This window comes from Cinclus cinclus, chromosome 3 (assembly GCF_963662255.1).
Source record: "Cinclus cinclus chromosome 3, bCinCin1.1, whole genome shotgun sequence".
In the NCBI taxonomy this organism is placed as follows: domain Eukaryota; kingdom Metazoa; phylum Chordata; class Aves; order Passeriformes; family Cinclidae; genus Cinclus; species Cinclus cinclus.
This window is the reverse complement of record NC_085048.1, coordinates 116,313,113-116,329,919: the sequence shown is the minus strand read 5'-3', so window position 1 is coordinate 116,329,919 and position 16,807 is coordinate 116,313,113. Positions and strand designations below refer to the sequence as shown.

Below are 16,807 nucleotides of genomic sequence, written 5' to 3'. Positions count from 1 at the left end.
TCTACCACCCAGCATTATCTAAATTTCCCTTCTGAGGAGAAGGATGGGTCTAGCACCCCAGAAAATGAACATTCCTTGGTTCACTGTGATGGGGAAAATTTCCCATTCTCCTCTGCCCTAGAGTTTATGAGAGCTCAGCTGACACCCCAGGCACATCCTGGATGAGAGCAATTGCTGCAAGGTCTTCCCACTGCTGGGCAAAAAAAGAAGAGTTTTTAAGCTTAGCTGAGCTAACATGAAAACGTCAATGGGAGATGTGGTGAACCTTCCAAGTTGACTAACAGCCTATGTTTTACCTTGTTGAGTTACCACCACACTTCACCTGGACTGCAGTGAAACTCTGACACCTCCGTGCTATCCTAAGGTTAGAAAACCCAACCAATCCTTCCCCCACACCCTTCTCCCTGCTTATAACCCAGCCCCATCCCATCAGGATTGTCTGCTGCATGAAGAACTCTTGAAATCTCCATCACAAGCAGAGATGAGTACACCAAAATGCTAGGTTCTTCTGAGGAAGGTAGAAATTCCACTGCTTGATTCACTTCCCATTGCACACGGGGAGCTTGTAATCTCCACAATGTCTCCGTGTTTCCTCGTTATGGGGGACAAGAACCAGTTTCTTCCCACGACCATCTCTCCCTGCTAGAGGCATGTGCTGGGCTCACACTAAAAAATTCACACTTCACAAGGTGGGAAGCATGACAAGGATTTAGGTTATACTTGAAGCAGATGTTAGCTCTGAAATTCAGAGACCTCAAGGAATTTAACCTCTTTCCCCCCAAAGCACCTGATTTCCCAGATGTGTGACAAACAGGAATCTGTCTCCTGGTTGTTCAGGAGACAACCTCACCCACCTTCCCCCTAGCTAAGATCAAGCTGTGGACTGTTTTCAGGGCAGAAGATTCCATGATTTGTCCAGTGGAAGAGAGTAAAACTGGCTGAATCAAATGGAATTTGGGTAGAAAGATTTCAGGTTCAAGCCCCAAGTAAATCATGAAGGTGAAATATGAGAGAAGAGCCTAAATTCACTGCAGTGCCTCAGAAGAAACTGGGATCAGGTTTCTGCTACTTGAAACACTCGGCACAAAAGTGATGCTAGAAATCCTACAGCCTACCAGTGAGCTGCAAGGGAATCTCTCTGCCTCTTTTAAGCAGAATCCAACTGCCTCAGACTGGGACAGATACTGATTCAAATCTCAGTAGGAAAGGGATAGCTATAAATAAAGAAAATCACCTTCCTTGCTTGGGTTAATTCACCGCCTGCAGTTCAGCACCCTTCTGCCAGCTACTGCCTGGGTGTTCAGCCAACCAGCTTGGAAAATGACCTAAGGAAACTGACTTCTTGGTGTTCCTGGTTTTAGGCACCAGGAGAGCTTGCTCCTTTCTATGTAACAGAGCAGGAACAAAGGATAGGAGTCACCTATTTGGAGCCGAGCTAAGGCACTAATGATGCAGTAGGTGAGGAAAGAATAAACACAGCGGGAGGAGGACAACTCCATCGTTCTCTTCACTCAATTCCCTTAAAAAACCCCAGTGTTATCTCTATAGAAAAGGAGGAGCTAATACAGCATTACAGTATCCCTGCTGGGGTTTCATTTTAAGGTTGTTTTGCTGTACTCCCAGAGAGATTTGTTTCAGGTATCAAAGTCACAGGAGCTGTTTCTAAAGTGGATTTTGGTGAATGCAGGCAGAGTTATCTGAGCAGCTCTGGCTCATCACAGCTCTGTGAGGATGCCTGTTTTGTTGTTTTTCCCTGTGGTCTCCCAGAAAATATGAAGCCTGTCTCTATGACTTTTTTGGCATGTTACTGAGATAAGCCACCGAACTGTGCTGACCCGTGGGGTGCAGTCTCTCCCTGTTCACAGCAGTGGCAGTTGTGTTGTCATCACAGCTTGATGAAGATTGATGATGACTGGTTTGTCTTCTGCCCAGTGTCGTTGAGGGGGAAAACGCTGGAGATGGCTACATCCACAATTCCTTGGCAGAGCTCTGCATACAGCTTCCTAAGAGATGAGAGAGAGAGAGAGACAATCAGATACCCAGGCAGGACAAACCAGCAGACCCCTGGCCGATTTTTATGTAGAAATGTGTTTTCTCAGCAAGATCTACAAGATCCTATTCCCATTATAAGGAGTTTCAGGGTGGCGAACAGCAGGAGAGCACTATCTCTTCCACCTCCTCCCTGTTTACACCAACAAGTATCCTCTTTTTCCATGATGGTAATTCCCAGTAATGCTCCTTTTCACAAAGGAACACAAAACCCATTATCTATGTTTACAGTCAGGTCAGGCTTCTGAGCAGAAGCTCCAGACCCTCAGTCCCTAGACTTTAGTCTCCACAAGATGCAAAGGGGCAGGAAACATGTCAGGGCTCCCTATACCAGCCTTCCAGCTCAGGGAGTTGGGATTTACTGCACCAGACCCTGTTCACACAGGAATGTGCCCCAGAAGGGCTGCTCTGACGCATTCCTGGTTTGATGAAAAGCTATGCTGGGGTGCAGCTGTACACATCAGCTTGTGAGCAGGCACAGGGGCTTCACAGGACCTCAGACGTGTGGGATGTGTTTCACTATGGCACAGCTCAGGCACAGCAGGATTAGGGAGAAGAGAGACAAGGGGTTTGAGATGAGTTAACAACAGCTTCATTTTCTGCTGGAGGAAATGTGTATGTAACCTCCCTGAACGTGCTGGCATCTGGGGCATATTTAACAGTACCAAAGCTGTTTTCCCCAGGATTATCAATGTCTTTTACTCCATGCCACTGGGGGGCTATGTGACAGTAAGATGTTTTTTTCAGCTCCTGGGCATGTTATTGCTTACAGCAGCCAATTTTTTTTTTTCCTCTTTAAATGGGAGCTGTGTGATACGAGTCCTATAAATAAAAATAACCTCAACAGGAGAAGTCACAAATAGCCAAAACCTACCTCAGCTGCTTTCAGTCTTTTAAGTGCCCAACAAAGCCCTTCCTCTTCCAAGAGGCACAAAACAGGGCACTGCTGCAATCCAAATCCACGTAGCAATAGCCTAATTCTACCCATACAACAAGACAAGGAGGTGCAAGCAGTAATGGCACCATGATGCACCTTGTGAGCAGGGCATCCTGGGCACAGAAAGCTCCCTGAGTTATTGCCTTGGAAAAGCTGCTGAACAGGCTGTTTGGTAGATTTGACCTGCATTTTTCATCTACTGTTAGTGATGATCTAACCTAATTTAATCGGCACCTAATCTGATCAAATTCTAATGCAGTAATGTACAGCCTGTTCTGTTTTGCTGATTTTTTTTTTTTTTAATATGACACAGATGCTCACTTAGCAAAAATTTCTGGTCCCCTGCAGCTGTTTCAGTCACGTAATACAGCACCTCCTGCTGTGCCTACAGAGAGATGTTCATGGCCAGGGCTGTTTGGCTGTTCCAGCCTCCCTGTGGCTGCTGGAAGAAGCTGTAATCCAAACTCTGCGATACCAAAAGGGTTAATTCAATTTTTACTGTGCCTGTGAACTCCCAGCAGAGAAACAAGGCATGCAAAATCTGCTTTCCCAGCAAGGATGGCTGGATGGTAAGAAGACATGTGGCTTGGGAATGCAGGAACAGCCAAGACAAGGATTTAATTTGGGAACCTGGGGAAGGTTTCTTGGTAATGGGCAAATTGTAACATGCGTGAAGTGACTGTATCTAAGCAAGACACTTGTAAAATCACATGGGCACATGAAGTCAGGAGTTATTCCCCCCATGTGACCTGAATAAATGATGCCCTTCTTAAAAGTAAATTGTTAAGGAGTCTTTATTCCAGTTTTCAGAGATTTGGTAACATCTGCAGCGTCCACAGTGAGCTCTGGGGTCCTGCTGCCTGCAAATTTAGTCACTCACTTCCAGCTGCTGCTCTTGATGCTACTCATTCAACATGTGTTCATATAAAGAGCAGCCACCAGTGGCTCCACAAGAGAGACTGAGAAATAATCTGACTCCCAAAGCATTAAATCTGCAAACATAACTTCAACCCAAGAGTAATAAAAATGACACAAGTTATATTCAAACCAATTTTTTCAAAAACCCAGGTTAGTGCCCCACCTCACGTGGGAAAGCAGCTGGGGGATAGCAAACACAGAGGCAAGAGCAATGAACCCAAACTGACTGGCACTTAGAGCAGTGATCAGTGTTAGCCTGAAAAAACTCCCTTTTCATTCACTTTCTTTTACCTTTTTCACTAGGAGCTGGGATATAAGCCACGTTTTGGGTGAGGCATGTGAATGATGGCCTCACAAGGGTATTACAGAAACTGATTTACTCACTGGGCACATGCTGGGGCCCCGTTGACTTCTATTAGCCAGACCTTCAGCTCTTCATCCACCATGAAGTCAAAGCCAAAGAGCTGGAAGCTCTGGTAGTGAAGATGCTTTGTGCTGATTGCAGGCTCTATACACATAAGGCAGCTTCTGTGAAGGGAAAAACAGAAACTCAGGGTTAAGGATGCTGTGGACACATGCCTTGCATAGTTAAGTGAGAGGGGGTGCCCTGAAAATGCCCCAAATTACAATTTATATCCAACACATGCCACAGCAACTAGGTCCCTGCGAGTGAGATCCCGTGACCATGAAAATCCATGTGGGGACACCCCTGAGTTAACTCACAAAGAGCTGGAGAGCAGCATCTTCCCTCACCACTGGGTCAGGCAACCTGAAAAACATCATGTGCAACGCCACACAGGGCTGCAGCAGGTCCCCAGGAAACTGCCAATGGATGCTCATTTTGCCTTCCAGTCCTTCAAAGATCACGCCACGTCTTTTTAGTGCAATTTACAGCAATGGGGTACGGGCAAAGCAAATTCCTTCATGAAGGGCTGCTTTGTCAAAACCTGGATTCTCTGTAGCACCGAGATCTCTCTCCAGGCACTTTCTGTGCCCAGGAAGGAAGTGCCTCTGGTGGACTGAGTAAGATGACCTAGGTGAAAGCCATGTGCTGCTGCTGGCTGATGGCGGGCGAAGCATCCAGAGTCGAGTCCAGCTTCACTTCCCCTCTACTGCCTTTATGCCTTTTTTAATCTCAGCCTCTCCCAGCCCTGTCTTTTGAGCTGCTCTCTTCCCCTTTCAGTCTATCCTTCTCCAGCCACACCTGGCAAAATGCAGAGACATGGACACGTACCACTGAATCAACAGCACCCATGGAGGTGCCTTTCCATTGAGCGGTGACATAGGGGTATTTATGGCCTTCTCTTAAATTTATGCAATTGAAACCCTTCCCTTCTTGCTCTGTCTGCTTCCCCAGCTGTGTCCATGCACACTCCCTGTCCCTGAAGGGTTATGCCATCCTCAGCAGCAGGCAGCTGGCTACCTTATTATGTGTTTGATTTGCAGTAAGATGCTATTCTCAAGCGTTGTGTTCAGGGCATCCATCAGATACTGGTTGAACTCCTCGAAGAACATTTCATTCCCTTCCTCATACCGCCCGTAGTTTTTGGAATATTCCTTCTGAATGCAGTGATTGGTCAAGTGGCAGGTTTTGTCCTGGAAATTAGCACTGTTATATGGTTCGGAAGAGGTCCGCAGGACACCCTCTCTGTAGAGGTAGATATTATATTGATGATCCACGAGAACCCAGCTCCTGGGGGATAGGAGAACAAACTCTAGTCTCAGTAAGAAACAGCATTAAAAAGAAAACTGGTATTACAAAGGCAGAAAAGGTTACCTGATGTCAAACTTGCGATGCCCCGGCTCCAAAAGCAGAGGATTCTCCAGGTACTTCTGAATCACATGCACTTGTCCCTGCTCATCGATGAAGTCCAGGAGCTCTGCAGCCTCTGAAGAAATCAGGATCCCTTCCCCTGGCACAGAAAGTTGAAGACCAAATTAGGCAGTGGATCCTTCTACCTTTGTTGGAGGTTTTTTGGGCTCCAAGTGGACCGTGGCTCATTAGCCCAAAACATGACATGCAAGGACAAGCAGCCCCAGGGTCAGCCAAGTGCCCAAGCAATATCACAGTCACTCCATGGGAATTAATTTCTGGAGGGACCTCTTTTTAGCCATGCCACGGGCCTATGGCTCCCCAGAAACCAGGGCTAATGCAAATAGGAATCAAGGGGATCTGACACAGCACGGCCTCTCTGGGGCACCTCTGTAGTGGGGTGGCTGTTGAGGTGTGAGGAGATGCACAGCAGACAGGGACCTGGGCAAAGCAGTGAGGCAGCTGCTTGCCTTTGGGGGCATTTTGTTTTCTTTTACTTCTTTTTCTGCTTCCTATCGAGGCTTGGCAGGGGTAGGAGGGCATGGTGGTGCTTATAGTATTTGGCACTTGAAAAATTTGGTTTTGTTTTTCCCTGGTTTTCAGCAGTTTAGAGACAACAAGGGGTTTGGCACATTTTCTGTAAAGATTTTTGCCTTTCTTTTTTATTTGGGGAGGGAGGTTTGCAGGGTTTTTTTATCCCAGACTCAAGACTTTCTTCCCCTGTCTGGTCTCTCTGGCTGCCAGAGGGAGTCACACATGCACACTTGTGCAGTGTTGCCCTGCTCACTGAGTTCACTTAAGTTAATATTAAAATAATTGCTGAATAAGGAAAAGTACTATTTTAAATTGTTCATCCATGTACTCAAGTGTTCCTGCTGTGGAAGCTCTTCATTAAAAAAATGAACTGTGCCTTTTGAACACTCCCACATTTTGGCTGAACCTGTCACTGTTCATTTCTTGCAAGAATCCAAATAGGAAACTTGTGTTGCAGAGCACTGGAGACCATTTTCCTTCTGGGATTTCATAAAGGAGTGGCAGGGTACCATGACAAGCCAACTGAGGTAAAGTTATCAAACACTCCTCTGGCACTTTGCCTGCTCTTGAGGCAACTTTCTGGACTAAACCTGATGATTCAGTCTTAATTTTGTGCTCAGTGTTTTTGAGGAAATACTGTACAAAAAACCCCACCCTCCAAGGGGGCATCAAAAGGGTCATAGAGCACAGGCCAGGTTAGACAGGATCATCCAGTGAAAAATGCTCCTAGCTGTGATTTCTGAAGGCTGCTGTCAGCACAACCCTGCAGGTACTCCCAACTGCTCCATCCTCTGCTCAGCCTTCCAGCCCTACCTACCTCCCATTCATCCCTGCACCCTCCACTGAAAAAAAAAGGCTGCCATCTTTGTCACTCACGCTTTATGCAGGGGGCAAGATTTTTTAGTCTCCTGATCACAACAGAGCAAGGCAGAACCTTGCACTGGCACAACTTCAGGCTGTGCACTTGGGGAAGGAGGAAAACTACATCCCTAAGCCAGCAAAGCTGGTGCAGTGGGGAGATCAGCAGGCACTTGTTCCACACTGGACAGATGGCAAACCAAGGGGAGGGTCAGCTTAACTGTGCACCCAGGCAGCAACCCAGTGAGACAGCAAAGCAGATTATGTGGGGCAGCTATCCCTGCTCTCAAAGAAAACACCAAAACCTCCAGCCACAGTCACAAACCCTTACAATGTTTGAGTCATGGCATCCTAAACCTTGAATTTTCCTGTTACTGATGGATGATCAAGCTTCTGCTAGACCTGTCCCAAAACAGGGGCTGTGCCTGAGATGTATCTTTCTTGGTGATTAGCATGAGCAAGTTTTCTTCTTCATTAGAAGTAATCCCCAGATGTATAAAACTTCCCTCTACAGGATTACTACGAGACTCTGCTTTCCACTTTAATTTGCAGCAGCACAGTGATGAATACAAAAGACTACTCTGCTTTAGTGCAGAAAAGATGGGATCACACTTGCATGAGGTATCTGAAGAGTCTGAACCTGCTCAGCCTGCAGAAGACCACAGCAACTGTATTTTCCAATGCCTGGATGGACTTTTTTTTGCCAGTTTACCACAGAAAAACACATTCTCGCACTGGCATACTGAAAGGACTCAACTCCCCTTTGTTCCTGATAAAAATAAGGATACTCTTCCAATGCTTCTTGGTGAGACAGCCAAGAGAAAACAGAGAGGGAAGCCAGTGTGGAGGACAGTTTTATCATGCAGCCTCCCTGCAGCCAGCTCTGGCTTTCACGTTCTCTTTTTGTAAGGCTGCATGCAAATTGACTCTGCAAATATGAGTAGTATATGTGGGCTTGTTCTCTCTGAAAAGACCAGGTACTTCCTCATGCTGGGCTCTGCTACACACGTGGCAAGTTTTTAAACACAGCCATTCTAATACTGTGCCCATAATAACACCATAACTGACAGAGCACACAGTTATCAAAGCATTGCATTTACAGCTGTATCCAGCTATCTCACAGCTTGCTATTTCTGCAGTGAGTATTGGAATGACCCTGAAACAAGGAAGGACACAATACCACTTGGGTACCTATTGTCCTATTCAGATTAAATGGACAGACAGATACTGCAATGCTTGTCCTCGCTCTGGTACCTTCCCTTGAGGCTTGGCTGCAATTCTGATGTACTGAGCTCATGGCTGCTCAGCCAGCCTCTCAGTGTGACCGTGGGCAGGCCACTGGCACCAGGCATCTGAGTTTGGTTGAAAGGCAAGTGGGATTTCCACCCAGAAGAAGGTAAGTTAAAGCACAGCACGGGGGATTGGGCTCCTTGCCCTTCAAGGTTGCTGTCCTGCCTGCTCACCACCTCCCTGTATCCTGTTCCGCTCCCTCTAACCTGCTCTCCACATTCCCCTCAAATGCTGGTTCCTGCTGCCTTCCCCCCCAGCACTTTCCCACATTTTGAGGTGCATGTGTAGAGAAGTAGAGGCCCTTTCACTGCTGTGTATGTCCTGGGTACCACGTGCACACCACATGGCTTGACTGGCATGGCGAATGAAGCCCTCCATAGGCAGACTACGTATCGACTTGACTCAGCCAAACCCTGTGACTCTACAGATCACATAAACAGTGAGGAATAACGAGGAAGAGCTCCTGGTGCTGGAGAATGAACCTTTGGCACCAGCTGAGGACTTGGCAATCCACACGTTGCCTTCTTTGCCTTCCCGGCGCCTGTTGTAAGCTGCCAGGAACACTTCCCGCTCATCCGTCCTCGAGTTGTTTATGAGATGGTGGATTCCATTCTGTGCTGGGGCCACGGGGGTCTTCAGGTTTGTTGGGTAAATCACATACGACTCAGGGAACCACGTGCAGGACTCTGATAGCTCAGGGCTTGTCTTGATTAGCCTGGGTGAAGAGAGACAGGCTGTTAATCTCTGGAGTGTCCCCACCTGCATGGGGATCATTTGATAAGGAAAAATCATCAATAACTAGGCTCTTTTGCTTGATGATGAATGGCATCTTACGGATAGTCTGCGCTGAATTGCCCCATTTTCCTTACACCCTTGAAATTAGGGTTTTCCTAAAGATATCATAGCAACCCCAGTCCACAGCAAAGCACTGTTCTTTGAACCAGAACCTGCATGCCTTCATTAAACATTTTATTGACAGCTTGGATATTGTGAAACTAACAGCTGAGAAGTTTCCATGTAATTAAAGCTTGTGGTGCATTCCATGCATCAGCTCTGCACAAGGGAATCGGGGAGGTATTTTTGCTGACATGGCTCAGGGCTGGAAGGATGCTGTGATTCCAACTGGAAAAAGGGAAGCCAGAGCAGTAATGCTCTCTGTGCTGGTGCTTAGCCCTTGATCCCATTCCCACTGAGATCACACCAGGTGTCCCAGCTGTGTATGAAGACCACTGGGAGCCCACAGAAAGCAAGAGCACACTTAGATGTTCCACATCCCAAGGTGTCTGGTATCCCTCTGGCACATCTCTCCTACCAGTAATGTCTGGAGATAGCAGCAAATTCCTGTTAGCAGAGCTCAGGCCTGCTTTCTTTCAAAGTCAAGGGAGCTGCCTGCCTCTCCAAATGCCTGTGCTTTGCTTAAGGCCAAAAGCAGAGTTCATGAGGTGCTGACTCTCTGTCAAGATGGCAGTGAGTCAGTGGCACTTTGGGAGCCCTGAGGAGTGTCATTTATTGTCCTGTGGGTTCCTAAGTAGCTTGATGCATGCTTGATCCTTCAGTTAAAAAGGTCAGCCAAGCTGCAGGATGTAAAAGCAGGTGTGCAAGTGCTTTTAGCAGTCTAGGTAATAGGCTAAAGAGAAATCCATCCGAGGAGTGCTGTAAATGCTTGTTTAAAGACACTCTGCCACTTTCTGACAAACACCATCACCACTGCCAAGAAATCAATTGGGAAGAGGCTCTTTGCAGAGGAAGGAGAGGGCTTGGATCAGCACACACAGTCTGCAGAACTGCACCAACAAGAGGAGCACAGACTGTAATGGGCAATCAAAGTGCTGAAGGACACCAAGAGTTCTCTGCGCATAAAGATACTCTGGTGGGAGCAGAGACTGCATAGGGACGAGGGTTATTCACAATGAAAGTTCATGCATGTTTCCCCAGGAGACCCTGGCATGGCAGGTCATGCAGAATTAACTCCCAGAGATCTTCCTGGAGATGTCTCCAAGCATTTGTTTGACCAACAAATCTGATTAGCTAAAGGCACATTAGTGTCTCTTCTCTGTATGAAACAGAGAATAAAAGGAGAAGGTTTTAATTAAATGTCTACAAGGAAAAAGAGCAGATATGTTCGGGATTCTTTCTCCTTTTGATTTGGCTCTAATCTGATTCAATACACTCTATGGCTTCAAGCAGATACAACTCAGTGGAAAATGGCATTTCCCCTGAGGTTACAGAGAGGCCTTTGTGCACACAAACAACTCTAGAGACCAGCCCAGGAGTCTGAAGACAGCACATGCTAGCACACTCCCAGGGCAGCTGCTCTGTGAAATACCCTCCTAACAGGTTCAACACTCAACAAGGCTCAGAAGAGAAGCTTCTGCCAAGCCCATCTAACATTTCAGTGAATTCCTTACTTCACCAGAGATGCTTTGCGGCACAGCTTGTCTGCTCCCCTGTAGTAATTCACCAGCTGCACAAGTCCAGGTTCATGGCCTAAGAAGGAGAAACAGAGGTCAGACAAACTCCTCAATGAATAAAGGCAAAACAGCTGCTTGGTGTAAAGGACCTGGGCAGCAGAGGGGGGGGGGGGGGGGGAAAGGAGCCTGTTTCCTTGCCTTGCATTATAGAAACAGGTTGTAAACTGGTATTGGTTCCTGTGGTTTCTTTCATTTAGCTACAAAAAACCCCCACAAACAAACAAACAAACAAACAAAAAAACATGCAGCTACCCACTTGTTTTTAATCTGACACATCCATTTTGCAAAGGAAAAGAATTTTTTCCTAATTCACACCGGGAACTGGCAGCACTACTCAAAAGTGTTCTCCATCTGCTGGTGTAAGCTTTTAAGAATCAAGATTTCGGTTACTTTTAAATACAGGTGGAGGATGCAGGGAAACACACCATGACACAAAGATCACAGCTTAGCAAAAGGCCCTTTTTCTTTGTCTTGTAACAGCGGAATTCCCTCTTGGGCCTGATACCACAAAACACTGGGAAACATTAGAAAGATTTGGAGCCTTGCTTCTTTCTAGCAGTCTGCAACAAGACCCGTTGGATACCTGGGGTGAGAAGGAACCTCTGGGAGTCTCTGCTCCAACCTCTTGTTCAAAGTCTGAGTATCTCTAAAGACAGATTGTGACTTCTGTAAGAATTTGTCCCAGTGCTTGGCTGACAACCTGTGTCCCCTCCTATAATAACTCCAGGATGTTTAAGCCTTTCTTGCACTGGAAAGTCCCAAACTGGCCCCAGTATCAGCTGTGGCCTCAGCAGTGACAACGAGAGTGCTGAACAGATGGGTACCTCCTTAGCAACCTGGACTCCACACCACAGCCTCCCTGCCTTCACCTTTTCACACTACAGAAACACTGGTGCTCAGCTGGAAGCTCTCTGAGAGGGACCAGAACCCTGAAAAAGGATTCAGAGTTTTACTTTATCCTCCTTGATGTCTGCCCAGTAAAAAAAGGCCTGGAGCAAACATTACTTTAAGCACCAGGTAGCTGCAAGTTCACAGAGAGTCAGTATCTATTTTCAGCCTGAAAGTCACTTCCCTGACCTGGGTCACTTTTATTCATAAACCTTTAAATACAAGACAGCTGAAAACCATCCTGCAGAAAAGATCTGTAACTTCAGGCATTTCAGTGTGCAGCCAGCACAGCCAGGTTTACTAAAAAAAAAAACCAAAAAAAAACCAACCAAAAAACGAAACCCCTCAATTTTTTTTTCTGTTTCCAGTTTATCCTGGGGAGACACATCCTCACTGGGCTCCTGAGCACTGCCGTGGAGCAGTGGGCTGCAACATAGAGTTTGGTGGACAGCAAAGAGGGACCCCAAGGCAGGAAGAGAAACTTCTGGGGCATGCTGTGAGGTCTGTAGCACGCATTTATCAGGATTAAAAAGCTGCCAAGGCACTGACCAAAGTGGCAATCCTCTGCTGGCCAGCCCAGCATCCCCTGCCACATGAGACCTCTGCAGCCTCTTCCTCCTCTCTATCTGCTAGATGTGGACACATCTTAAGGGCACAATCCCCCAGGAATTAGGTTATTGGTGAGAGCTGCAGAGGTCCCTGCAGCTGGGCAGAAGCAGTGGTGCACGCTGAGAGTCCCCACTTCTCTCCATGATCCAGCTTAGGCCCTGAGTAATGCAAATCCCTACAGCTCCCTGAATTAATGCCTGCTTCCACTGAGTAGAGCCCTTAGGAAAACCAAGCCAGCTTTGATGAAACAGTTGCACAGGAAGAGGAACCAGAGAAGATAGAGCTTTTTGGAAAATGCACCAAAATAATCATGTTATTTTGGGTCTGACTCTACTGTAGATTTCAGGCACCCAGTCCCTGCTATAGGAGGATGGTTTAAAAAAGGTAGTGCCAAAGCATGGCCCCACTCCATGGGTTATAGACGTGTCTTGTCTGTAAGAAATGGTTTGAGTTTTTGGGCATCCCATTGTAACACATGCTGATGGGCTCAGGAAAGCCCTTCCATCACCCCAGGATACTTGTGGAGGATGGAAGGGGTTACTTAGAGATGGCCACAAGCCCATCATAGCTAGATGTGCCATGCATGCCCACTCCCATCAAAGAACTACACTCATTCTGCAATGAGGCCTGATGTTCCAAGGTCCTCCACGCTGAGCAAGTTAAAGCACAGGTCTGCCTGCTGCCTGCTCACATCCTCACTGCCTGAGCCTCTCCTGGTGTTTCCCTGCCCGCTGCAGACACTCTGACACCGGGAGGTGACCACTTGGCACTGCCATGTGACAAGGACTTTCCAGTCACAAATGTGGAGGAGACAAGGGAGAGGTGCTGGAGCTGGTGACTTGCAAACTGGAAAGAGCAGTCAGACATGGGTCTCTGCTTCAAGAAAGGAGCTGCAAAGCCACCCTGCACCAGAGCTGCTGGAGTGAGTGAGCTCTGCCTGTACTGATGTTTCTGCAGCCAGAAGCAGTGCTGCAAAATCACCCCAGAAGGAAAGAAAGAAACCAGGGCCAAGATGACAGTGCATCCCCGATCCCTGCCACGCCCTGCAACACTGCCAGCGCCTGGCTTGGCTGTCCCTGCTTGTGGGCACTCTCCCTCCCTGCTCCTGGGCTCTGCACCATCCAGGGTTGCTGTGCCATGGCACAGCAGCATGCATGGCAGGCAGGGGACAAGCCAGCACAGGGCAGCTCCCAGAGCCCTGCACGTTGGCAGAGTGACAGTGGGGGTCAGGCAGCAGTGGGGCAGGGACTAGTGCCGTCACCCTCACCAAGCCCTGCAGAGGCACATCCCCACCAGCGTCAGCTCTGGAGTGAAGGTTTGAATGTGCCTGGCTTACACCTGTTCCGCCTCCTGTGTCAAACGGCAGAAACACCCCCTAAGGCGTGAGCTCAGCACCGCAGTGTCCCTGCCCAGCACCAGGCTGGGGAGGGCACTGGCGCGACCGCGACCCCGCAGACAGCCCCGGGGCACTGCTGCAGGCCAAGGAAGGCAAAGGAGAGCCGGGACCCTGAGGCCTCCCACATGTCACAGGGGGGTCTCCGGGTGACCCTTGTGTCGTCCCCTCCCCAGCCCTTCCCACTGCTTCGCCACAGCACACGATTCGAGCTGGGCTGGGGTGTTTTGGAGCGGGGGGGCACCGGTGAAATCACTCTCCGGGAGCTTGGGAGGGGGAGCCTTCGAGCCCTGGAGGGCATCAGCGGGGCCTGCAGAGCGCCCTGCCGGGAGTCGGGAGGGCACTGCACGGACACCCCGAGGTGCCCGAGCTTTGTTCGGCCGGCGGAGGCCGGGGCGGACAAGGGGACAAGGGACGGGGAGCGGGGCCGGCGGGCACCGCCTCACGAACCGCGGGGGCTCTGCCGGGGCCCCGCCCGTGCCCGCAGCCGCGGCGACCCGCGGGGACGCTGCCCTGAGGCGGGGGGGGGGAGCTCCGAACCGAAAGGGAGCAGGGAGCGGCCGGGCCCTGCTGCCGGCGGGGAGGACCCTTACCCAGCCTGCCGAAGGGGAGCCGGTTCCTCTCGCCCAGCATCAGGTTGAAGCGGGGGTTGTCCCTGCGGAGGCGCCGCCACTGCCCGCTGGCCAGCAGCAGCCGGCTCACCTCAGTGTACACGCTGCTGCCCTCGTCCCGCACCACGAAGGTGTACATGGCGGCGGGGCGGGGGGGAAGGGGCTCCCCGCCCTACCCCCGGCGGCTCATGGGGCCCCGCCGCAGCCCAGGAAGGGCCCTGCGCGGCCGCCGCCGCCCGGCCCGGCTCGGCTCGGCATGGCCGGGGCTGCCGCCCCCGCCCTCCGCCCGAGAGCCTGCCCAGGCGGGGACTGACCCGGAACCAGAACCGCCCTCCTGATCCTGATCCTGATCCCGATCCCGTTCCGACTCCTGCTCCTGCTCCTCCCCGCCCCGTTACGCCGTGCAGCCGCCGGGGCGGGGCCATGCGCCCGCTGGGGGCCGGGCCAGCCGCTCCCGGTGCGACAGCGGCGGGATCTGTCACCGACCGGGATCTGTCACCGGCCGGGATCTGTCACCGGCCGGGATCTGTCACCGGCTGGGATCTGTCACCAACTGGGATCTGTCACCGGCCGGGATCTGTCACTGACCGGGATCTGTCACCAACTGGGATCTGTCACCCTGCCGCTCCCCGGTGTCTCTCCGGCCGGGGTGTCCCCTGTCACCCAGCACAGGCTTGGAGCTGCAAGCCCCGCTCCCCTCCGGCGCTCAAGGCCCCTGGGGGATGCCCTCCCTCCCTCCCTCCCTCCCTCCCTCCTGCGGGTCCCCCTGCTCCTGGGCTCGGACACCCAGCCCTGGGTGTCGGTGCTGTGTGCAGGAGTCCTGAAGCTGCAGCTCAGCTCTGATAGAGCTCCAGTAGATCTCCTCCTTCCTAACCCATTTGACTCGTGAAATCACTTCTTACCTTCTCCTACGTTTCTGCCTAATTTGGTCCTGGTTACGGAAAGGTCTTTTCGGCTTGTAACCATTGCTTCTGTCTTCCTCGCAAACAAACCTGCAACAGACCGAAGATAATTCAGAAATTCAAAACCTGACAGATTTCCTCCCCACCACAAAACCTATCATTAATCTTAATAAACCTATCAATAATGAAAATTCTGAGGTTTTGAGATGGTTAATGCCTTTTTTTTTCTACAGACACTGTATAAGTAATGGCATCAGCATTGCATACTCTAGCTGGTTGCTATAAATCATTATATACTTCCAAGAAATAAAGAACATTTTGCTAAAGGAAACACAGATTGGTCATGACCCGCACATTACCTTTCTTTTTTTTGACAGCACAAGGTAAGGTGTTAAGTGATTCATGGAAAAAATTAATTTAAAAAATAGCTGCTGTCTTACAGCAGCTAAAAAAAATTTCTCCAGGCAGCTAATTTCTAGTAGGAGGTGATCTTGGATCTGGGAATGGATGTGCCTCTGCATCTGTTTTCAGTGTGTGTTCTCTTCAGAGTATTGTGCATGGTTTAGCTTAAAACACCTCACAGCCCAGGGAATCACTGAGCACCTGGGACTCAGGTGAATCTGAGCCATTCCCTCTTCCCAGTTTGGGTATGTGCTATTTATCAGGACTCCAAATTTATAGGTAATTCCTATAAATATAGGTAATTTGGTGGCTCATCTCTGTTGTTTGCATAATTAAGTGCAAGAGGCAAAGATATTCCATAAAGTTCAGATGAGTGTGTTAGACCAATAAGCAGAATGAAGTCTGATAATGAACTACTCAATATTCCATGCAAAGTTTCCTGTAGCAAGGTGGATTTTGTGTTTGGGATTTGGGTTTGGTTTTTTGTTTTTGTTCTTATTTTTTTCCCACTATATCTTAAAGTATAATTCCTGCATACACACTAGATTTAAATGGAAAAGCATTTTTCTTCTCCATGTATATAGGAAAAATGCTTGCAGTTAACCCATTCTCAGTGGGACTCCTGTTTGTGCTTTTCTTCTGGCTTTGAGCCTCAGTGTGAAAACCATCCAGACATTTTCTAAATACAAGAAATATTTGTAGCTACAGTTTATGGTTTTAAATAAACCGTAAATTACCACCCAGTTGGATTTATTAGAGCTTATTTGGGTTTGCATGATTCACACTCAGTATTTTTCTTGCTGCATTGTTTCTTGAGGTGTATGAACCAATGGACTGTAGTTTGTGGAAGGCTGTGCACGGATCTGAAGGTCAAAGTCCAACAAGACCAAAGACTGGAAGAGCTTAGCACAAGGTGCCTTTATTTCCACACCCTGACAGATCTCTGCATCCTTGCTGCTGGCCACACTACAGAGTGGATCAGCTCCTGCCAGCACGTGTCCTGATCTGCCTCCTTCCTCCAGTGTCCTCTGTTCCACTTCCCTTGGGAGTGATATCGGTGGCAGTAAAGGCTCCTTCCCTGGCAGATCAGAGCATGGCTCAGTCCTACACAGTGGCTGTCCCACGGGGTCCC

The 16,807-nt window shown here is 49.1% G+C and overlaps 1 protein-coding gene across 1 annotated transcript; it reads right to left on the bottom strand.

Annotated features, from left to right (window-relative positions):
• Positions 1–442: 442 nt before the first annotated feature.
• On the bottom strand, positions 443–14,547 carry TTL (tubulin tyrosine ligase). Its single transcript, XM_062489497.1, has 7 exons — positions 14,354–14,547; positions 10,808–10,886; positions 8,882–9,114; positions 5,682–5,817; positions 5,328–5,597; positions 4,289–4,432; positions 443–2,003 (listed from the first exon to the last, which is right to left on the bottom strand). The coding sequence occupies exons 1-7, from the start codon at positions 14,508–14,510 to the stop codon at positions 1,886–1,888; spliced, it is 1,137 nt and encodes a 378-aa protein (XP_062345481.1). The 5' UTR covers positions 14,511–14,547; the 3' UTR covers positions 443–1,885.
• Between the last annotated feature and the right edge of the window lie 2,260 nt (positions 14,548–16,807).